Below are 23,443 nucleotides of genomic sequence, written 5' to 3'. Positions count from 1 at the left end.
CCCGACCCGGCCTTCTTCAGCCGCGTCCGCTCCCGAAATTCTCCCGGCGTGTCGGAACCACACGGCCTGAGGGAGGGGGGAGGAGGGATGCTCGTGGCCGCCGGACTTCCGGTGAAAAAAGGAACTTCGTCATAGAGAGGCTCGAGGCCTGAGGCTGAGTAATTGAGAGTCCTGACGATTTTAAAGTCTTGGATGTTCGGTCGGGGCCCCATCTCTATGGTCCCGGCCGCATCCGCTTCCGCTTCCGCAGTGACTCCTCTCTTGTTCAGACTGAAGAAGCCCAACCATTCCTTAGAGTGGCGAAATAGTCGCTGGCTACGGTCTTTAGTTGTTTGCGGAAGTTGTAGAGTGTAGACCTTGTCTTCCGATTTAAGATGTCATTGCCGGGAACGGGAAGTCTGAGGTGGTGGGATTTGTAGTTTCTTTGATACTTGCATCCCTTGAATAAGAATGGAACATGACCATCTTGGAAACTACTGATACCAAGCCGCTTTTCGAAAGCAGCGGTTCTTTTCCCTGCCTACGGACGTTCTGGAGAAGCTGGGGACCCAGCAATGTTGTTGGGTCCAGAGAAGGGCGAGTACAACAATGAATATGAATTGGGAGACTGCATGATCCGATACCTGGGCCATTGGTAGCACCCGTTCCTGGCGATCTACTCTTTTAAGGGTATGTGATTCTATCCTAGGGGACATTGATATCTAGTGCTAGATAACGCTCATGTGTTCCTTGATTGGGGCCATGGATTTTGTCCTGTAGTGCAATGGTCCCCAACCCCCAGTCCATGGACTGGTACCGATCCGTGGATTAGTCGGTACCGGGCCACGGTTCTTCTTCATCCTCCTCCCTGGCTGCTGCCCCGGGGGCTGCCCTGCCACTCTGCTGCTGCTCACCTTTGCTGCTCTCCAGTGGCCAGCATGGCTGGGGCTCCTCCTCAGCATGGCACTGCACAGCTGCTGCTGGCAGCGCCGCCCCAGCAGGCGGCGGGAAGTCAGGGGCGCCGGCGGGAAAGCAAGCGGAGCAGGGGCTCAGGCGGCGATGTCCCTTGACAAAAGACTACCCTCCTCCCTGGACCTCAGTAAAATTGTCAAGCGTTGACCGGTCCCCGGTAATAAAAAGGTTGGGGACCACTGCTGTAGTGGGTGTGGTTCTTAAGGAAAATACTTTACATGGGCCAGAGTGCTTGATAGCCTCAGACTCTCTTGGCTTCTGGTCCATTTAGCTCTATAGGTTGATTGTTGTAGGGGTGTGCACTGCAAATATTGAGGGAAACAGATTAGTACAGGTGTGGGGTGTAATCTATTTCAGCCCTAGATATAGGATGCTGTCACAGTTTCTGGTGCCTTTGGGGATGGTTTGCTGTTGAATCCAATATATTTGGGCAAACTGATCAGCAGTGCAGTTAAGTGCAGCATGTATATATATGAATGAAATATTGGGCATGTGTTGGTGTGATTGTGGCTTTTCATTCTAAACCCAAATGTATTCTAAATACCCTTTTCATTCCTGTGCCAAAGATGCTCCATCTTAAAGAAACATCATCAGTCTAATAGCCAGTGGCCTGCAGCATGGTGGTATGGGCTCCAACAAAAGGGTGAAGTGCTTGGAAATATTAGGGAAAGTTAAAACAGACACGAAGCCCCTTGAAGCTATAGCAATTCATCTACATTGGTCTGAGTAACAGTCCAAATCCCAGGGCACAGATCTGGATGCCTGAGCAGCATATAACCCTAATAGGAAGAGAAGCAGGAACGTTCCATGTTCAAAGCAAGTTCTTTAATTTATTTTCAGAACTTTAGTCTGCTCTTATCCAAGGACTCAGGGCAGGTTGCAAAAAGTAAAACTACAGTCAAACTTTTAAAATCTCAACTTTAAATTGCTTATAAAATACAATATAATCCATAACTAAATATATAACAAATACAATTTGCCTAATTCTGCCTCCCATCTGGGGAGAGAGGAGGGGGCACTATATAAAGATGGAATCTTGATGGGAATCAGGTCAGGAGGCCAGCTGAAATATAATGTGCCCAAATTCTCAACCATAGGCCTGTCAGAACTGTTTTGAGGCTCCTGGGAATTGTAGTCCATGGACATCTGGAGGACCGCAGTTTGACTACCCCTGATTTAGGGTGTTTAAATAACAATTTGATAGTCAGATACCTGTATTCAAATACTTGATTCTAGAATAGCAGAGTGTAGCAGCAACCCTCACCCATCCACCCAAAAAAATCCATATGTCTTATGCTATATTTTATGTTGGGCAGCATCTGTTTTATTGATTAATCCATTCTGTTTCCTGAAATGAACGGCACAAATGGATCACCAATTCTTAATTTAATGTATTTATTGATTTATGATGGTAGCTGTGTTGGTTTGAAGCAGCAGAACAAAGTTTGAGACCATTGGCACCTTTAAGACCTATGGATTTTATTCACAGTATAAGCTTTTGTGTGCTTTCAGATGTATCTGAAGAAACGTGTATGCATGTGAAAGCTTATATTGTAAATAACACTTTGTTGGTCTTGAGGGTATCACTGGACTCAAACTTTGTTATGTATTTATTGAAATGTTTATCAAGAATCACAGAATCATAGATTTGGAAGGGGCCATACATGCCATTAAGCCCAACCCCCTGCTCAATGCAGGATCAGCCCAAAGCATCCTAAAGCATCCAAGAAAGTGTGTATCCAACCTTTGCTTGAAGACTGCCAGTGAGGGGAAGCTCACAACCTCCTTAGGTAGCCTATTCCACTGCTGAACTACTCTGACTGTGAAAAATGTTTTCCTGATATCTAGCCTATATCGTTGTACTTGTAGTTTAAACCCATTACTGTGCGTCCTTTCCCCTGCAGCCAACGGAAACAGCATCCTGCCCTCCTCCACGTGACAACCTTTCAAATACCGTATTTGCCGGCGTATAAGACGACTGGGCGTATAAGACGACCCCCCAACATTTCCACTCAAAATATAGAGTTTGTTACATTACATTACAGTACTATGGGCCACTATGGGCAGCTATGTCTATCCCAACTGAAGTGCACCCGGTGTATAGGACGACCCCCCCACTTGGAGGCATATTTTTCAGGGGGGAAAAGTAGTCTTATACGCCAGCAAATACTGTACTTAAAGAGGGCTATCATGTCCCCTCTCAAGCTCCTTTTCTCCAGGCTGAACATTCCCAAGTCCCTCAACCTATCTTCATAGGGCTTGATCCCTTGGCCCTAGATCATCCTCGCCGCTCTCCTCTGTACCCTTTCAATTTTATCTATGTCCTTCTTGAACTGAGGCCTCCAGAACTGCACACAGTACTCCAAGTGTGGTCTGACCAGTGCCGTATACAATGGGACTATGACATTTTTCCATTGTGTTCAGATCTTGTTGAATTCCTCTCTATCTTCCGGAGTATTTGCCAGTCCTCCCAATTTGGTGTCATCTGCAAACTTGATGAGTAGTCCCTCCACCCCCCTCATCTAGATCATTAATAAATACGTTAAAAAGTACCGGACCGAGCACCGAGCCCTGAGGTACCCCGCTACTCACCTCCCTCCAGTTTGATGAAACATCATTGACAACAACTCTTTGAGTGCGGTTCTCTAACCAATTCCCTATCCACCTAACTATCTGAAAATCCAGATTGCAGTTCTTCAATTTATCCATCAGAACATTTATCCATCATCCATCAGAACATATCTAGCCTTTCCTTCTGGTTCAATGTGACTTGCAATAATAGCTAACCCAAAAACAAAATAGCAAACCCCAGATCTCCCTCCCCCCCAAAACAGTTGGTGTGAAGTTTTGAATATGTGTTCATAGATCACTTTGTGACAAAGTGGTACAGCATATCCTCAGTCATAGTTTTCCCCCTTACCATACACACATATATTCTTCATAGAATCTTCTGCTTCTTTTGGGTATTCCTTTTTGGTTACTGAATTTTTTGAATGATGTGATCCAGAGGTATTTCTTTATACAAAGAATGATTAAAATGTGGACTTTTCTGCCAGAGGTTATAGCGATGGCCTCAGGAATAAACAGGTAGATTTATGGTAGATTTATGGAAGCTAGGTTTATCAGTGGTTACTAGCCATGGTGCCTGTGGTGACAAGGTGACATTCAAAGTCACTGAACCTCTGAGTCACAGAACTGGGAGGCAACTTCAGGGGAAAGTCTTGAATAATGCCCGGTTTTTGCCCTCCAGAGGAGCTGGTTGCCCATTGTGAGGCAGGGTGCTGAAATAGATGGACCACTGGTCTGATCCAATAGGGGTCTTCTTATGTTCCTGCTTGTAGATTTTTAAAGTCTTTCTTCTTTTCAGATGAATAGAATGAAGGTTGATGAAGAAGAATACTGGAACAGTTCCAAGTGTAAAGCATTCACTTTTGATGATGAAGATGATGAACTCTCTCAGGTACCATTTCTAGTCTGAAAGAGTAGATAATTTATTTTGCAGTACTCTTTTGCCTAAAACATGCATAAGGGATAGTTCTTGCATACTGTATTATTGTGGTGAACTGTACCATGAGGAATACTTGCAATATTTTTATAAACAGAAAGCAAAATATTCTGTTCTGATTGGCCACAAATTTTTTAATGGTTTTGGACTTTTGAATTCTTTTGGCAGGTTATCAGTTATGCAGATAAGGGTGATCCAGTAGAGATTGCATACAGCAGGAGTAGTCAACCAGTGGTCCTCCAGGTGTCCATGGACTACAATTCCCATGAGCCCCTCATGGGAATTGTAGTCCATGGACATCTGGAGGACCACAGGTTGACTACCCCTGACATACGGTACTTGGTATTCCAAAAGGGTTACTAAGATTCATGAGTAAGCTTAATTATCATAGAATATTTATTTATTTATTTAGATTTTTATTTTTATACCGCCCTTCCTTACGGCTCTGGGCGAATAAGCAAATGGATTCACTTATGGATTAGAGGTTGGTTAAATAGAAGGAAGCAGGAAGCAGAAGTAAATGGACAATTCCATCTTGCAATGATGGAAATTGAGCAGTGGGATCCTATTAGCATTGCTATTTAATTTATTTAGATTCAGATTTGAGTATGAACAATGTAGTGGCGAAGTTAGATGAACCCTGGATCTGATTCAAAGGGCGCTTATGTTTATGTCACAAAACTGAAATGTGTGTATTGTGTTTTGTAATCTATTCACAAAAGAAGTATATAACCCTTGTGATTGTGAAGGCCTATTGGAAAAGTATCTGCAGAAGGCTGTAGGTTCAGAATGCAAAATATGCATGCTATGCAAAAGTCCAGAGCTTACTCCTTAGCCCTTTCTCCAAGTAACTCTTTTTCTCCACTCATCTCCCTTCCAGAACATTTCAAAGTGCAAAATTATATAATTTCCATTAAAATGCTGTAATAACAAAATAGCATTGCAAATCTGTGGTATTATTGGAGACCTAGCATGAATCTAACTGACAGGGTTTTAAAAAATAGTTTCTGGGCAACCAATGTCATTTAGTTTGCACCAATGTAGAGTACATCTGTACCTGGAGTGCAGGTTCTCTGCCAACAGTAGAGACTGCCTTCCATCTAACTTTGGTTTTCTTTGTAGCTGAAGGAATCTAAACGAGCAGTGAACAGCCTGCGCGATATTGTGGATGATGACGATGATCTCGAGAAGTTCAGCTGGAGTGGGGAGCCTGTGGGCAGTGAGTACAGGGAAAGCCAGAATGGATTTGGGGAAGGGAATGTGTACAAAGTTATAATTATTTGGACTGATGCTCATGTTTAGCTCTCAGTTTGAATTCTGTCCACCCGTCTTTCATTCCCAAGTAGAAAGTACACAAGGACAGTCAACTGAAGGGAATTAAACCACTAAAACTGATCACAAAAGGTAATCCTGGTGATCCACTTCAGGAGAAAAAAAATCCAAGCAGGGATCTTGATTGCACTGTCTTCTTAAGACTGAGATAGGGTTTAATGCTCTCTACTCTAAGCATTGTTTTTCTCTATTTAATGTTCTGTTCTGCTGAACATCCTGCCTAAGGAAGAGTTCTGGTAACTTGAGGCCTGTACTGGGAATCTAATCCTAATCCTAATTGTTGGGTTTTTTTTTTTTTTGCATATCTATAATTTTAGTAAGCAAAATGGAATATTGGATTGGTCTTTTTCCCATCCAGGTGGAAGAAACTAGACTTGATAGGTGCTTTTGTCCTCTGCTACACAAAGAGGTTCTTTTCAGAGCCCTTGCAGTTCATGATCCACTGCTTTGCTGTGTTTAACTTGGGTCCTTTATGTTTGTCTATAGACAAGTAAACAGCATAACTACCCTGCTGTTGTATGCATCATTTATGTCTGGCTGAAAGAGAGATAAATTAAGAACTCCCAAATCTGACAGGGATTCTTGATTATCTTTCAGTTCAACTTTTGACTCTTCTCTAGAAAATGGAAAGAAATTGGGCAAGTTTCAGGTAATCCCAGTTCACACAATGTGATGAGATCTGGGCTTTGCTGTAGGGTTTCAGGTGTGAGGTTTTATAATTTGTTGTTGTGAGTTGCCTTCAGGGTTTGATAGCTGAATAGGCAGGAAATAAATGTCTGAAACTAAACACAGTTGTTAAGAGCATTTTTTAAGATTCCCTCTCTCCCCATCTTAGGCATTTCCTGGTCAATCAAAGAGACTGCTTCCACCAACAGTGCCCCAGAGGGAAGTGATCTGGGCCTGCAAAAGAGCTCTTCCTCCGCTTCATCTTTCCCTAAACAAGCATCTTCCTACTCACTAAGCAGCTTTTTCAAAGGTAGATTCTTCCTGTATAGAAGCCCAGGAACTGGGCAGCAGCAGACTGACTTTTGGGCCCGGTTTAACAAAGACATTTTCATTGTCCCTTATGTTCCCAGTGATTGACACTGTATTTTATTATAGTGTCCATGAGTCACGTTTTGAAAAGTATGCATAGTTAACCTGCAGTAGTACATTTTTCGTTTTGTGGCTCTCTTTCAGAAACCTTGCAAGATGGGTGGGCAGACAGGGGTCATGCCTCGTAGGTAGCATGCAACCAGGGGGGATGCTTTAATCTCGCCAGATGCGGTTGCAGTGTGTTGTTTGTCAGGTTTTTAAAAATCTGTACTCCTTCTTAAATTGTGTAGTGGTTGATTCTACTGTTTAGTGGTTGACTCTACTGTGATTCTACTTCACATAACAGCAGTTGAAATTAGATTAAATATGGGTTTTTGTGTCTAATTTATCAGTCCAATACTTTTTGGCATACACATGTTATTCTTCTGTCTGTAGAGACAAGCGTACTGTTCATCTTTTGAAGGCAGAGTTCCTATATCTGCATGCAGAAATATTTGAGGTGCAAACATTCTAATCTGCCGAAAGTCAGCTGAGAGTGGTGGGAAACAAATAGAAAAATAAATAAAAGTCTTCTTTGTTAAGTTCCTTATTGTGTTGCACAATGATCTTCCATTTGCTGGAAGAAGGTAGAGCTGCCTGCAAGAACTGTGCACTTCAGTGCTGCTAAATATGGAGGAATCTGCATGGGAAGTCAGCTTCTGGACAGCCTCTGGTTGCTGGTGGGTTTTAGAGCCCCCTCCACATGCTATTGTCTGCATCTCATGGCTGTCCAAGGGCTGGCTTGAGTTTTGGCCAGATTTACCTCTATGTCTGTTCTTCCTGTGTTAAATATTAAGCTTGTCAGTATAGAAATATGAACCCATCTGGGGCATATTCATCTAGTGCAGGGGTGACCAAACTGTAGGGGAATTGTAGTTTATGGACATCTGGAGAGTCACAGTTTGGCCACCCCTGATCTAGTGTCTGATCTCAAAAGCCACTCTGGATCCCTGTAGAGCCTGGTGGATGTCACACACAGCAGACAGGAGTGGAAAGGCACAGGAAGCACTCCTCTGCCCCAGGTGTGGCCCTTTCTTCATGAATTGTGGGGTACAGCCTGGTTTAAGAGAGATAGAATAGGTATAGCCCAGGCAAAGTTGAAGGAGCAGTTCAGCCTTTAGTTTTCAGGTAGGGAATTGTCCCAAATTGACAAAATATTTGGGAGGGAGGTGTATATTATGTGAATGTATTTGAAAATGTAGGCTTTACATGATCTTTCATTTGTATGTAAAGGTAAAGGCATCCCTTGTGCAAGCACCGGGTCATGTCTGACCCTTGGGGTGACGCCCTCTAGTGTTTTCATGGCAGACTCAATACGGGGTGGTTTGCCAGTGCCTTCCCCAGTCCTTACCGTTTGTATGTAGGCCTAACTAAATGTTGCTTTTCAGGTATAAGGAAATGGAAATATTTCTGTGTCTTCTTTCAGGAAGAAACAAACACGGGAGTTTTCAGTCACTTTCTGATGGTAAGAACTTAGATTTATACAGGTGGAGGACCCACAAGGACTTTCAGGGGGCATCTGATTTTTGCCTTCCCTCATATCCTCTTTCCCTTTCCTGCCTCATAGATTCTCCCATTTTTTTGCTTTCTTATTTCTCTCCACCAACCAGCCAACCTACCTATATCTGTCTCCCTGTCTTCAGTTTCCCATAATCCCATCTCCTGGACAGCCTCTGCCCTTCAGTGGCTGATCTCCTTCCTCTGGGATTGCAGACAGAGGGTAGCACTAGGAGAGAGTACATCAAACCGATGCCAGCTGGCATGTGGAATCCCACAAGGGGCAGTTCTCTCTCCAATTCTGTTCAATATCTTTATGCGCCCTCTTCCTCAACAGGTGCGGTGGTTTGGGCTGGGTTGCCACCAAATGCTGATGACACCCAGCTCTTCCTTCTGATGGATGACCGTCCTGACTCTCCCCCAGAAATGTTAGCCAGCTGCCTGGAAGCAGTGACATGATGGCTCAAGCAGAGTCGTCTGAAGCTCAACCCTTCAAAGAAGGAGGTCCTGTGGCTGGGCAGGAAGGGCCCAAGTTAGAAAGCATGCCTACCCACCCTGGATGGAGCGCAGCTATCAGTAGCCCACTCCGCCAGGAACCTGGGCGTGATTCTTAATGCCTGCCTCTCAATGAAGGCTCAGGTCGCAATGGTAGCACAGCTGGCATTCTACCACATTCAGCCCATCCTCCAGCAGCTTCCAGATCAGACTTAAGGTTCTGATTATCACCTTTTAAGGCCATACGCAGTCTGGGCCCAGTGTACCTGAAGGATCGCCTCTCTGCTTACACCCCCCAAAGAGGCTTATGCTTCAGTACTTCCAACTTTCTGGTGATCCCTAGTCCCGGGGAAGCTCGCTTGGCCTCAACCAGGGACAGAGCTTTCTCCATCCTAGCCCCCACCTAGCTGAACAAGCTCCCAGAGGATATCAGGGCCCTGTCAGAACTTGAACAGTTCCAAAGGGCCTGCAAAAGGGAGCTCCTCCACCAGGCATTTGGTTGAGGTTGACCTGTACCACCACTTCCCAAGGGCCCTCCTCCTGAGCCTCCCTCCTATGGCACCCACCATAATTCCGTCAAACTCACTGGGCTATCAGTTAATTTAATGTTTTCCATATTTTTCTATTGTTCCATGTTGCTTGTTGTTATCACCTCACCTGCTAATCTAAGTTATCTGTATAGTTTCTGTTTTATGTGAACCACCCTGAGCCTTTGGGGAGGGCGGTATATAAATATAATAAATAAATAAATAAATATAAATTATTTTGCTGTGATTATGTAGAGCAGGAGTAGTCAACCTGTGGTCCTCCAGATGTCCATGGACTACAATTCCCATGGGCTCATGGGAATTGTAGTCCATGGACATCTGGAGGACCACAGGTTGACTACCCCTGGTGTAGAGGTTCTTTTTTTATGGTGTAGGAGTTTTTCCATGGTGGTTCTGTTTGAAGATTCATTAGTTGTAAGCTCCCTCATGGGCTCAAATTTGGTAGGAAAGTGGAATGGACATGTGTAAATAAATAATCCTGCCCTTCCCAACACAGCTCTCACCGACACAGGATTTAAAAATTATGCTCCAGAACTACGCAGACCCAAAGCAGAGTATAAGGTAGGTGCATTTTGAATGTGTGGGTTATAGGCAACATGATGGGATGAGGAGTTTTGAAATGGCATGATCAAACCCTATCTGACTGCTGGATATAAATGCTTCGTCTTCTTGTTCAAGGTCTGTCTGCTGGAGACCCACTACAAAAGACACTGCTGACTGCTTGCATTAACAGTCTGCAAAGAAACAGAGCTTATAGAGGAAGAGGCCAGGCATGGAGGCTCAGTTCTCTTCCAACCTTTGGAGATCCTTTGCATGATCAATAGTGGTTGGAAGAGAGAGGAGATAGACATGCTCCTGGGCTTTACTGTGCCAGAAAAAATCAGTGGTGGACATTTTAATTCTTACTGATGTAAATAATGGGTGGTAAAGATCATTGGATGTATTTGGCATTAGTCAGTAACCAGATCAGGAGATGGACAACACAGAGTGTTCCCCAGTTGGTACCTACATGTGCCATTTGTCACTGGCTGAGAGCATGGCTGTATGCCCTAGGGCAGTGCCCTTCAGCTCTTTGGGCCAGTCTTGTCCCTTGAAGGACTGCATGATGGGATTCGATACCTTCTTGCAACCCTCTACATGTCATGCTGTGTTCCTGTACAATGTGCCTCTTGCAGGCTTGCAGTATTAGCTGCTGAATCCCTTGTGACTCATATGATGTGATACAAGCAATGGGATTGCATAATCCCCCCCAACACCTCAATAGGTGAAGCCAAAGCCTGGACCTCTCAAATGTTAAAGGCATCCTGTGTACTTACCTTTTAGGACTACGACAGTGTCTGGAGCCCTAAAGAGACTGTTAGGCGTCTGCAAAGAGGCAAGGTAGGCGGGTCTTCCATCACTGCTTCTGAGAAACTGTATGCTTTCATTGGTCTTATAAGCAGAGCCCATTGACTTCAATACATTCAGAAGAGCGTAACCCTGTTTAGAGCTGCACTGTCAGACCGTTCCTCACACCATTGTTGCTTCTATCAGTGCAGATTTGTAAAAGAGATATAGCTTGTGGGGGCTTTCCAGAATTCTCTGTTGATTCTTGTATGGAAAAGGGCTTAATTAATTTCCAGAGTTAATGGATTATAATAGCAGAAGTAGGAGTCCCTGAGGCACAATGGAAATGAGTCTTTCTTGAATGGGGGATTACGGCTCCACCAGCTGTAGAGCAGGTATGTTGAGAAAGCATCCAAAGATCTAGGACTCTTCTCTTGCTGCTATTTGGAGAGGGAAGTAATGTTCTGTTGCAGGATAAGGGGGGTGATGCAGTTTCATTTCGGCTACCTTTGGAAATAACAAAGAAATAATATGCTACGTAAATATGTATAAGCAGCCATTTATGCCTATCATTTGACTCTTCTCTGGAGGCTGCCTAAAATAGGGCATGAAAGGTATTGGTGCACTTTAGAAGGAAGGTGGTTTTGGAGGCTAGGACAAGGGACTACAAAGGAAAATAGGCTGACATGGCGGAAAGGGCCCTTGGGGGAAGAGTGCCACTTGGCTATTTCTGAACCTGCAAAGCAGGATCCTATCAAAGGGCTTGTGGGTGTACTTCTGTCCCACCCCCAGCAATTCTCCAAGACATCCACAATGCTGAGTCAGGTGGATTTTGCAGAATTTTCCAGGACAAGATGGCATGTAGGCCCAGCATCTGCAGCGAGGAGGGGGAAGCTCGTGCAGTTGCCCTCCCTCTTCCTTTTTTAGTCAACAGGAATTCTGTTGTTCGAGCCGTGGAAGTAGCCAGGTTCTCTCTCCTGCTGGCTACAGTCCCCCAGTCTTCCATGACCTTATGTCTCCTTGAGTCCCACAACCTCTGCCAACAGCATCTTGGAGTTCTGGAGAAAGCGGGAGAGAACCACACGCTCATGCTTCCTTCCACAGACTTCATAGGATCCAGGCCAGTGTCTTCAGATAGTGAGTCAGGCTCTGTCTTGGAGCTGGAGTCTTGCAGTTGGCCAAGAAGGATTCGAGAGGCTCTACAAGCTGCCGGAAAGTGGATTTGTGCTGCAGAAGCCTCTAATAACTGCTGCATTGCAGTCAGCAGCCACTCACAAAAAGCAAACTCATGAGCATAACATCACATCGCTAGACGTTCAAGGGAAGTTCAATCGTGTCTGATCCCAGGCCCTTAGAAACGGCTTGTGCTGGCACGCTTCAGTTCCTGTATTGCAAGGAGAGCAGTTTTTATTGGGGTTTTATATATTTTAATAATGTTTTATGATGTAAACCGCCGCGAGACCATCCGGGGAGTGGCACTAAATAAATAAATACAAATATCTACCCAGGTGTGGCTCTAGCACAAGAGGCTCTAGCAGCCATCTCTGTGGTCCAGGCATTCCCGTTGCCTGTCCATTCCATTGCACTCACCTTCCTTTAACATCCTCCCCTTCCAGGTCTGTTCCCTGGAGAGGTTTCACTCCTTGCAGGAGAAGCTGCTGCTGCTGGATGAAGCTGTTGCAGGACACGATGGCAATGTCATAGCAGCTGTGAGTCTTGCAGTGTTATTCCCTGTGGGCAGAGTCTGGGTGGGAAAGTTGACCTTGTGAAGCCAGCTGCAGTGGAAATGTCAGCTTTCCTCTAAGAATGCGGAGTGCAAATGGGCTCTTTGAAGCCCCTTGAGTCTTTGCCAATATGTTCCTGAAACGTCTCTAAATTTAAATGTCATAGGCAGCCCATTTGTAAACAAGCTTTTCAGATATAAGGCTGCTCTTGGATTGATATCCTGCTAAGAGGTTTGGGGAGGAGGGCTAGGCAAACCCTCTCCCTGATCCCTGGGGGAGGGATCTGCCGCACACAGCTGATTCTAGTGTCTACAGGGGAGGGGTCTCTTATTCTGCTAGGTACCTGGTGAAATCAGTTCCAAGTTGATCATCAAAAACAAAAGTGACATATGCCACTTTTCCGCTGACCAGGAGCAGATTAAAACGTGTTGTAAGAAACCCAGTCCTTCTGAAATTGCTAACCAAATGAGATATTGAACCATTTCTCAGAGGTCTTTGTGGCTTGTCTACCAACTTCCTTTTTGTAGGGACAAGAGCCTTTCTGTAACTTGTTTTCCCAGACCACTGAGTGTGAAGGAATGTGTGCTTTGTGATTTACACGCCAATGTTTCCCAGATGTGAATAGCCCAGTGCTAAAAGAGCAAAATGACTGGAAGTAGAGATGGTACTAGTGAGATCTTAAAAGCCCTGGAGTGGCACTCAGCTGCCTTTCCCAGTGATACTGCAAGATATTGTGGAGAAGAATCAGGTCAGCTGAAGAGCATGTCTGTTTTCTTGCAGGTTCTAGTGTTTCTGAAGAGAACCTTAAAGAAAGGTATGTGTAATTGTAAAGTGCCTAGATTCAGTGACTTGGGCAAGTTCTGTTGATATTTTATTCTGGTATTATTTTAAAAATACGTACTATGCTATGCTATACTTATGCAGTCCTGACCTGGGTTGCCCAGGCTAGCCCAGATTAGTCAGATCTCAGAACTGAAGTAGGGTTGGCCCTGATTAGCACCAAGGAAGTCCAGGGTTGGCCTCTTGCCTCAAAAACCCTGCAGGGTCATCATAAGTCAGCTGCAACTAGACAGCCTGGTCTGACACAATTATACAAGCATGTGATGCAAGCTGCCTGATGATGGGAATGGGGGAAACCAGGATCTAACTCTTCAATCTCGGTGCCTTCCATAGGAGCAGGACAGGTTAGCAGACTTTCCGGGAGACAGAAATAATTGTATTTCTTTAGCATCTTTGCTAATGCTGATTTCAGCACTAGCAATAAAATTTCTCTTCTCTGTGAGCTGAAGAGGGGTAATTTCACAGGGGTTGTTTGGGGTGCAGCCTTGCCACACAAAATGGTTGTAGCCGTATTTGCTAGTCATGAGGTAGGAACTCAAGTTGTTCCTCCTCACCAGCAGAACTCTAGGTAATAACCATTTGTGCAACTCCATTTTGTGCAGCAGCCAATTCAGTGGACATACTAGTTAGGAGTATGCAGTTTCTCTGCTGCAGGAACATTGCCTTTGAGAAAGATATTGGGATCCAGGATGGCCAGTCAATTAGCTGCACAATTCTTGTGTGAAAGTGTTGCTCTTGTTGGAATGGGGGTTACAGGAAGTTTAGAAACTGCTCACCACCCCAGGCCATGTCGTGCAACTAGGAGATGACCCTTGGTGCTGTAGGAGAGTTCATGACAGCTAGAAAGCTGTGGGAATAGAAAGCAGTGAAAATCACCAAGTCAAGACATGTGAAGCAGAGTATCTGTGCAGCTATTTAGTTTGAGTGAACTCTTAGAAGTGTACTTCCAGAGTATGAATTTGCATGACCACTCCCATTGTGTAGGTTTTTGCTGTTGAACCTGAATTTTGGTGTTAATCGCCCCCTTTGAAGCGACATTCTGTCAGAAAAAAGCCACATTGCTGCAGAGTGAATAGCAAACGATTTCATATTCAGGGTTGCTACCTTGTTCATGAGCTCTTACGGACAGTCAACCGCTGATCTTAGTGGATGGGATTTTGCAGTCTTTATATCTCGTGCTTTGTTATCGGAAATAGAATACCTCCGATTTAGCACGCTCTGAAGCCTTATAAAACTGATCTGTACAGGAACAATCCAGGCCTGACCCAGCCCTTTTGTCTCTTGGTGCAGAAGTTCTGTTCCGGGAGCTGGAGCTGCGGCAGGTGGCCTTACACCATTTCATACATTTTCTCAAAGAGACTGGAGACCAGAAGCTCCTCCTGGACTTGCTGAGGTAAGACCATCAAGTTCTTATTCCTCCAGGGAATACGCTGTCCTCTCTCTTCCCCATCTTACCCTCACAGCAACCCTGTTGGGTTGTCTGGCCCGAGTCACCCGGTGATTTTTGTGGTAGAGTGGGGCCGTCACAACACGCCAGGTGTTACTCTGAAAGGGGAATAAGAGAGAGTGTAGCTGATGCTTGTTTTTCCTTTGCAGGTTCTTGGACAGGATGGAGGAAGTTGCAGTGAGTATCTTTAGGAAGCTTTGGCTCATGTTTAATGGGGGGACTGAAGATGTTCTCTGGGAATCTGCTTTCTGCATCTCACTGGATTTGGTCCCTGGGTAGAGCTAGAGTGCCTCAACCGAACATGTTTTCTTTCCTGAGCTTGTTCTCTGTCTCTCTTTCTGCCCACTCTAGTTAACCCAGTACCGTGAACACCTGGCTATCCAGGATGCAGAGAAGCGAAAAGAGTTTCTGAAAAGTTGCATTGGGTAAGAGGAGGGTTAGGCAGATAATGTTCACCACCCCAATTATAGGATTGTAAGAAAAGTAGTGCTTTGGAGTGAGGTGAGGGCAGCACAAATGGACTTAAAGGTAAAGGTATCCCCTGTGCAAGCACCGAGTCATGTCTGACCCTTGGGTGACGCCCTCCAGCATTTTCATGGCAGACTCAATGCCGGGGTGGTTTGCCATTCCCTTCCCCAACAAATGGACTTACTTTCCCTTTAAAATTGCACAACTGAAGAGCCCGAGGGAAGTCAAGTGAAGCATCTGCAGAGGTCACTGGCCAACTACAGTTCTTTTGACCTAATGGCACAGCTGGATCAGGGGTTGTGTTTATGTCTTCCTCATTCTTCTCATCCTTAATGGTTGGGATGCTGGAGATGGACACCTTTACAAACTGAACGCTTCATTTGTGAAGTTCGGGCCACCGGGATCAAGCAATTATTATTATAAAGGGTACCAGTTTGGGGTGACTGAGAAATGTCAGAGGGGTGAAAATTAGTCTATAGTGAAATGTAACCGTTAATGGATAAAGCAGGATCGAGTTCCCCCAGAGAGGGAGCTTCACCAAAGCGAAGCAAGACTGAGAGACCGTTCTTCTATGCAGGTTGCCGTTTTCCTCAGAAGATTCTGCTCTTGTCCAAGATCATTATACACTCCTAGAGAGGCAGATCATCATTGAAGTAAGTGCTGCTTTATTTTGGCCATGGGGCACATGGGGCAGAGTTTGTTTGTTCTTCCTGGCTTTTTGATCTATATATTTTTATCTCCCCCCCCCCTTTTTTTTTCCCAAGGAGCTCAAAGAAATATGCATGGTTCTCTCTTTTCCCCCATATCGCAGACTTTGTCCTCAGTTTCACCCTGTGAGTTGGGCTAGGCTGAGTGAGTGTCCAGGAAGATTTGTGACAGTGTGGGGTTTTGAGCCAAGGTCTCCTTGGCCCTAACCTGAGATTCTTCTCAAAAGTGGTCTCCCCAAATTGCAAATGGTGCTTACTCCTGGGATGGTCTGGCTTCCTTGCCACAGCCCAAACTTCAGGAAAGCTGTTGAAGGACTTAGTAGTTTTCAGAATGTGCTAATATTTTACTGCCTGTCATCCAGTTATAAAAATCTTGTGTATAAAATGTTTCTAATCTTAAAAAAAATTAAGATCAGGCTATGTTGTTTTGATTTGTATCCTGCTCTTCCTCTAAGAAGCTCCAAGGAAATGTATATGACATATGTTATGTTTATCCTCACCCTCCCCCCCACACACACACACACAAAGTCCCTGTCTGGAAGATGGAGAGATAATAACTGGACTCCAGTGAATACACTTCCTGCCATGAGTAACCTGGGATTTAACTTGCATTTTGAAGCCAGCCTTATCTGATTTTCATATTGCATGTTTCTTGTTCTACTTTCCTAGGCAAACGACAAGCATTTAGAAGCAGCTGGACAGACGGAGATATTTCGGAAACACCCACGAAAGGCCTCCATCCTAAACATGCCCCTGGTCACCACACTCTTCTACTCTTGCTTCTACCATTACACAGAGGCTGAGGTTAGGCTATTAATTGGGGTGGTCAGGGATGGGGTCCCCAGCTGGAAATGGGTTCAGAAGATCCTCTGTATTGTTCTCTAAAGCCTGACTAATACCCCCATGCCATTTCAAAGAGAGGGAAGAGCCAGACAGCATCTTATGGTGACTAGCCGTACAGTTCTCTTCCTAATTTCTAGGTAGACAACATGCTGCATGGGTACTGCAGTATTTCTGGGGAAGGGACATGAATTTGGAGCTGATTTGTGTATTCAGCTCAACCTTTATGCACTCCAACAAGCTGCTGCCGCTTTGGGGCTCCTGCCTAGACAATAAATAGGCAGCTCTTGATTTGCTGTGAGTAAAGCTGTAAGGAGACTATATCATGCACTGCAAGAAAAGACAGGACTTAAGATGACTTTCTTCTAGAATGTCTGTTACCACATGTGGTACTTCCTAGGATGGCATAGTACCACCCTCATTGTCTCCTGTGTTCTGAGCAGGCTATATTTCCTCATTCCAGGGAACATTCAGCAGCCCAGCAAACCTAAAGAAAACCTTTAAGGTAAGGAACCTGGAGTGATTTATTTAGTTGTTTTTGGATATTTCTGCTCTGCTTCTTCAACTGTATGCCTGGTGAAAGATTACCATTTTACAGGCCCTTCAAAACTTTGACAGTTCTGCAAGTGCCTGGATCTCTGCTGGCCACTCATTCCACCAGGCTGGAGCTAGGACCGAAAAGGCCCTGGTTCTGGTTGAGGCCAGGCACCAACAACTGGGGGCCGGGCACCAACAATAGTTTGGAACTGGCAGAGGGTATACTCGGAAAGGTGGTCCCTAAGATATGCAGGTCCCAGACTGTGTAAGGCCTTGAAGGTTTAATCTGAAACCAGAACTTGACCAGCAGCCACATCAGCCTCTGGAGAACAAATCGAATGTGAACTCTCCATGGGGTGCTTGTAAGGACCTGAGCATCCACAGTCTGGACCAGGGTCAAGAGTAGGCCCATGGAGAGCTCATTATAGTAACCTAGCCTGGAGGTGACTGTTACATGGATCACTGTGGCTAGCTGTCTGGGTCCAGGTAGGGTGCTAGTAGCTTCACCTGGTATAGACCTGCAAAACTAGGCTAGTTCCAACAGGGCCCAGAACTCTTCAGGGAGTTTGTTCCACCTGATTGAGGCCAGGCATACTTTCTTGGGGTCGGAGACTACCAACCGGTTGGAATTTGCAGAGCGCAGCATTCTTCAGGGGACACAGGCAGCAAGGCGGTCCCTTAGGTATGCTAGGCCCAGATTGCGAATGGCCTTAGAGGTGAGAACTAATACCTTAAACTTGATCCAGAATTCAGCCAGCAACTAGTGCAGCTGCCACAGGATAGTTTGAATATAGGCCCTTGAAGAAGTTCCTGTGAGGACTTGGGCAGTTGTGTTCTGGGCAAGTTGTGTTTTCTGGGTTGAGGTTAAGGGTACGCCTAATGTAGAAGAAGTCTAGTCTAGGGATGGATCACTGTGGCTAAATGCTCCAGGGCCAGGTAGGGTGCTAGTAGCTTGGCTTGGTGAAGATGGAAGAATACCCACTGCACTACTCTTGTGACCTGCGCCTCTGTCATCCAAGATTGCATCCAGATTTCTGGATTCGTGAACAGCTGTAAGCTGAACATGGTCCAGCCAGGATAGGCGTGCTTCCTTGCTTGGCTCTTTCTTACCCAGCCACGTGACCTCTGTCTTTGAGGCTTGAGTTTCAGGCAGCACTGCTTGATCCATCTTGTTGATTCTTCCAGGCTTAGGGGTGAGTCCGGGTGTCCACTCATCAGGAGATAGAGCTGGGTGTCATTGGTGTATTGATGACAGTCCAGATTCTCCGACAGTCCGTGCAAGAGGGTGCATAAAGATGTTGAATAAGGTTGGGGAGAGGATCGCACCCTGTGGTTCTCCACAAGGGAGTCGGCTGCGGTGTGATAGGTTCTCCCCAATTGCTACTGTCTGTCCACGACCCTGAAGGAAGGAGACCAGCCACTGTAGTGCTGTTCCCTCTATCCCCGCATTGGCAAGGCAGTGAGCCAGAAGCTTCTGGTTGACTATGTCTAATGCTGCCATGAGATACAGCTTCATGAGCAGTACCAACTCACCTCAATCCAGCTGTCATCAAAGTTTGTCCATCAGAGCGACCAATGCCATATCTAACCTATAGCCAGGCTAGAAACCAGACTGAAAATAATTCAAACTGAAGTTCCTCTAGATATGCTAGTAGCTGGTCCACGGTGGCCCTTTCAACCACCTCCCCCAGAAATACCAAGGGCGAGACAGGGCCACTGGTAGCTGGCCAGATCCTGCAAGTCCATCAATGTTTTTTTTTTTCAGTAGAGGATGGACCACAGCCTCCTTCAGCACCTGCCTTAGATCATTGGAAGTGTAATCCAGTAATATGGATGATGCTTCCTAGCTTTTGCAAAGTCCAAATCCTTGGAATGCAAGCATGGGCTATTTCTGTTTTGACTAGAAACTCAGTAATATACCAATATGTGCTCCATATACAAAGCAAGAGTGCCCACTCAGACTCTCAACAGTCTGAGGCAGATCTAATCTGTTTTAAATTATCCAGGTTATTTGATATTGTTTAGACTGTGGGCCAGTTCATTTAGCATTTTTTACAAGAATCTCAGGAACTCACAGCTGCTTATTAATCAGCCTGAAACCAACTACTGGGTCAGATGATAATCTACCCTCTGCCTTACTGCACTCTAACCCTTCCCTTTCTCTCCTTTCAGATTCCAGATAAACAGTATGTGTTGACAGCTCTAGCTGCTCGTGCCAAACTCCGGGCTTGGCATGATGTAGATGCTCTATTCACAACCAAGGTGGGTTGGAGTTTAAGCAAAATATTAGTTCTTCATTGTCTGAAGTGCATCCATGAATCATACTGCTTGTCACAGAACCTTTCTGTGTTTGGTGTTAGCATCTTCATAAGGAGCCTCCTTATGCATGACACCTTCAGGACAAGCTCATTTAGAAGAAGAAGAAGCTTGTTCCAGTTCTCTGGTTTGGGGTACAAACACACAGCCCGAAATACAATGATCAGAGACAGCAGTCTACTGATAAATCCTACAGATAAAGATAGTCAGAAAATGGCCCATCCAAGTGGCCATTGGAGCACCTAGCATACAGGAGGAGCTATTTCTTGCCTGTTCCTAAATATTTGGTCAGGTGTCTTCTCCCCAGCTCTCTGCACTCTCCTGTGTGTGTCTCTATGTCAAGTTCTAATGCTTCATATGGTTTCAGAACTGGCTGGGCTACACAAAGAAGAAAGCTCCCATTGGTTTCCATCGGGTAGTGGAGATATTACAGCGGAATAATGCCCCAGTGCAGGTAAGTGAATGTGCAAACATCCTTTTGCAACATGCTTGCCAGTCTAATTCTAGGGCTGGCTTGGTCTGCTAGGCAGGAAGCCATTTCATTCTAGTTTGCATTTTCTGCAGAAGCAGGCTTTCCTTTGAGCTCTGCTTAGATGGGCAATCAGTAGGATGAGTCTTCACTGGCTGCACTTGGGTTTTGTTGGAGAAATGTCTAGGTGGTGGGGAGGATGGAGGAACAGCTTCTGGCTAGTCTTCTGGGGACAGCTTCTGGCTAGTCTTGCTGACACTACCCATTCATCTTGTTCAGATCCTGCAGGAGTATGTTCGCCTAGTGGAAGATGTGGAGACAAAGCTGAACCTTGCCATGAAATACAAGTGCCATGATGTTGTTATAGATGTGAGTCCTGCTGGAACGAGGGGGGGGGGGGTGTCCCTTGCTCCTGCTGTGCATGTTGTTAAATCTGTGATTGGCAAATAGTGACAAGTGGGACGGTTTGTAGTGAATACAATAAGAGAAAGAGGAAACCTATCCCAAGGCTACGGTAGAAGTTATTAAATTATTACAGAACTAGTAAAAGAGCCCATTGCATTCCAAATACAATGGGCCCTAGCAGGGGGGTGGAGAGCGAGGGACTGGCGAGGGCAGGGTGAGGAAAGGTAGCTTACCGGTGAGAGGGCTGTAGCGACGTCGGGCAGCTCCTTCGCGGCGGGCAGCTCCTTGGGTGGCTTCTTCTCGGCGGGCAGCTCCTTCGGCGGGCGGCTCCCTGGCGCGGTCTTCTTGCCGGCGGCCATCTTCGTGTGCCGGCGATGCGTTTTTAGAGGCCGGGGGCTCCCTGGGCGGCGGCGGGCGCGGCCGGCGGGCGCGGCCCGATCCGCGGGCGCGGCCGGCGGGCGCGGCCCGATCCGCGGGCGCGGCCCGATCCGCGGGCGCGGCCCGATCTGCGGGCGCGGCTCGCGGGCTTAGAGGTTAGAGGTTTAGAGCTTAGAGGTTCTTAGAGGTTCTTAGAGGTTCTTAGAGGCCGGCTGGCTTGGAGCAACAGCGAGCTGCGCTACGCGCGGCTCGCAGTTGCTCCGGCAAGGAATCGGAGGGACCAATCGGCAGGCGCTTCGCGCCTGCCGATTGGTCCCTCCGATAGTCTGTCATGAGGAAGGGGCCAATCGGCACCCTTCCTCATCCCGGACACAGCCCGCCTTCCAAGGGCTTACTGTTTTATTTAGTCCGTGGCGCCCGCGGCGCCACGGGCGGTGTAAAGATAAATGAAGCAAGGGTTCTTCGTTCTTGTTTGTTTATTCTCGTATAGGATCCAACCAGAATTTGCAACTCTTCTGATACGTTTTTTTCTCCCCCTATTTCTCTCCTGGTGTCTTGAATGGTGAATGACAAAAGCAGTGAGTTTAGTCTGCATTGTTGAAATGTTGTAACTTTTAAAAAAGAAGTTCAGTTTCTGAATGGTCCGCATTAGCATGCCCCCTTCCCTTCCAACAAGATTCAGGTGTGGAGGTCTTTGAAAATATGATCCCAGACAGTAGCACCCAGTGCAGGTGAGCCAGATGCAAAGTAATACAGTAGCACTGATTTCTACTTTTGCTGTTTAATAGACGTATAAAGACCTGAAGGACCGCCTCCAGCTGATGGCATATAGATGTAAAGTTGACCGTGGTTCTCCAGCAGAGGAGAAGATTGATAGTATCCTGAGTAACCCGGTAAGAAAGCTTAAATCCATTTTGCTGCCTGCCTACACATGGGTGGAAATGGAACTATATACTGGGTTTTTTTTTAAGAGCAACATTTCTTCTTTCCCAAAAGTATGCATATGTTGAGATATTATCCATTCATAAAATTTGCTATATTCTTTGTAACCATTTATTTCCCCCTGGTATAACTTGTTGTCTTCATATCTGCCCGATCATCATTCTTGCTGCAATTATTAAATTAATTACAAAACTTCTGTATTCCTTTTTAAATTCTTTCTGAAAGTTTCCTTAAAAGTAGATTGCTGAGGAGCATTCAGATTTCTAGCTTATCATTTCTTCAATGTCTCTGTGCAATATACTCCATATTTCCCCCACCCTCACATATGAAATAATCTTTTTACTGCATTACCAAAACAGAATTAGTTCATTTGAAATTCTTGCTAATCTATTTGGATGTAAAATTAAAAAAACAAATCTTATAATATCTTCTCCCAATTCCTATATTCAATTAACATCCTTTGAGTTTTATTAGCCTTTCCCATTTAACAGTTGAAATGGACTCTCATCACTTTCTCACCTTCTTCTTTAGTCTCATTGCAAGGTGTCTGATGACTGAATTAAACCCTTTTATTTTTGCTGGCTGAATTAAGTTTTTCAAAATCATTCAGATCTCTTTAATGCATCATGTGCTTAGAACTGCAATTGTTTTTGATGCCCCCTCTGTATCCTGTTCTTTTTCAGCAAATCCGGTGGAAAAATTGAGAGAAGCTGCTCACTCATTGTGGAAGAAGCCTTACTTTGCTAGCACAACAATGGGCACAACACCAGTTGCCAAACCTTGTGTTTGTTGTTTTGGACTGTTGCTTAGTTCGCCTGTCACCTGGCACTGCCTTTGGATCCTGGGACAGAAGCAAACATTTAGGCACTGGTATTGGCCAAAAGAGATGTTCAGCTAACAAAATACAATGCAGACAGGCTGAAGTCTACACTCTTTGCAGTCATCTTAGCCAAGTGATGGACGTCATTGTACAGAAAGAAAAGGACTTGGTTGAAGAACTTGGTGCTTCTTCTTCTTGCAGGCCACTGGCCTGTTCATTTGAAAACAACAACATCCTCCCCGCCACAAGCCTATATAGGAAGAGGCAGCCAGACCTTCCCTGTCAACCATATCTGAAGCTTAAGACATTTGTTGCTTTGAAAGGAATTTCTGAGTACTATTCTTGCCCTCAGAAGCACTTAAGAATTAACCAAAGTAACCGGTGTTCTTATATAGAAAAGGCTACATAAGGACTGTCCTGGATTGTAGGGGTGCTGTGATAAACCTCACTCATGTTCCCCTCTCTAGATACTTGCATTTTAATGACTTGGACTTTCATCCTGTGAACTTGAAGCTAACTCTGCTTGGGGCCAATCAATAATCCTGCTGAGCTTACAGGACAGCTGGAGTCCTCTCCCTCCAATGAGAGCTGATCAAACTAATTAGTACTTCTGCCCTAAGTTATGCCACAGGCCTGGAGCTTTGCTCCGTACGAAATGGGACCCTTTCCAGAATCCTCTTGATCTTTTATGTTCTGTTCCTGTAAATAAAGTTTCGCCTACCTGCATGTGATGGTTGTGTATTTCCTTGTAAAATCTCCCTGTACCAATAGCAGAGCATCTTTTTTTTTTCAATTACAAAATCACTACGGAGTGGTGAGTAT

At 45.4% G+C, this 23,443-nt stretch overlaps 1 protein-coding gene across 1 annotated transcript; it reads left to right on the top strand.

Annotated features, from left to right (window-relative positions):
• The first annotated feature begins 198 nt into the window (after positions 1-198).
• On the top strand, positions 199-23,347 carry VIPAS39 (VPS33B interacting protein, apical-basolateral polarity regulator, spe-39 homolog). The gene is made up of 20 exons (XM_077323333.1): positions 199-669; positions 4,319-4,411; positions 5,579-5,675; positions 6,624-6,764; positions 8,289-8,327; positions 9,899-9,963; positions 10,726-10,782; positions 12,345-12,437; positions 13,233-13,266; positions 14,583-14,685; positions 14,889-14,916; positions 15,091-15,164; positions 15,785-15,860; positions 16,584-16,718; positions 17,218-17,259; positions 19,464-19,553; positions 19,975-20,061; positions 20,356-20,445; positions 21,648-21,752; positions 22,485-23,347. Exons 2-20 carry the CDS (start codon positions 4,319-4,321, stop codon positions 22,503-22,505), a joined length of 1,470 nt encoding a protein of 489 aa, XP_077179448.1. The 5' UTR covers positions 199-669; the 3' UTR covers positions 22,506-23,347.
• Positions 23,348-23,443: the final 96 nt, after the last annotated feature.

The sequence above is a fragment of the Paroedura picta genome, chromosome 2, assembly GCF_049243985.1.
Source record: "Paroedura picta isolate Pp20150507F chromosome 2, Ppicta_v3.0, whole genome shotgun sequence".
NCBI lineage: Eukaryota > Metazoa > Chordata > Lepidosauria > Squamata > Gekkonidae > Paroedura > Paroedura picta.
The sequence above is the reverse complement of the archived record's forward strand: the minus strand, read 5'-3'. Positions and strand labels throughout refer to the sequence as shown.

Excerpts from the sequence above, each read along its gene's own strand:
- VIPAS39 (XM_077323333.1), top strand. The coding sequence starts at position 4,319 with ATGAATAGAATGAAGGTTGATGAAGAAGAATACTGGAACAGTTCCAAG. Across the intron at positions 13,267-14,582 it reads GAAGAGAACCTTAAAGAAAG|AAGTTCTGTTCCGGGAGCTG; the intron begins GTATGTGTAATT and ends CTCTTGGTGCAG. Across the intron at positions 19,554-19,974 it reads ATGCTCTATTCACAACCAAG|AACTGGCTGGGCTACACAAA; the intron begins GTGGGTTGGAGT and ends ATATGGTTTCAG.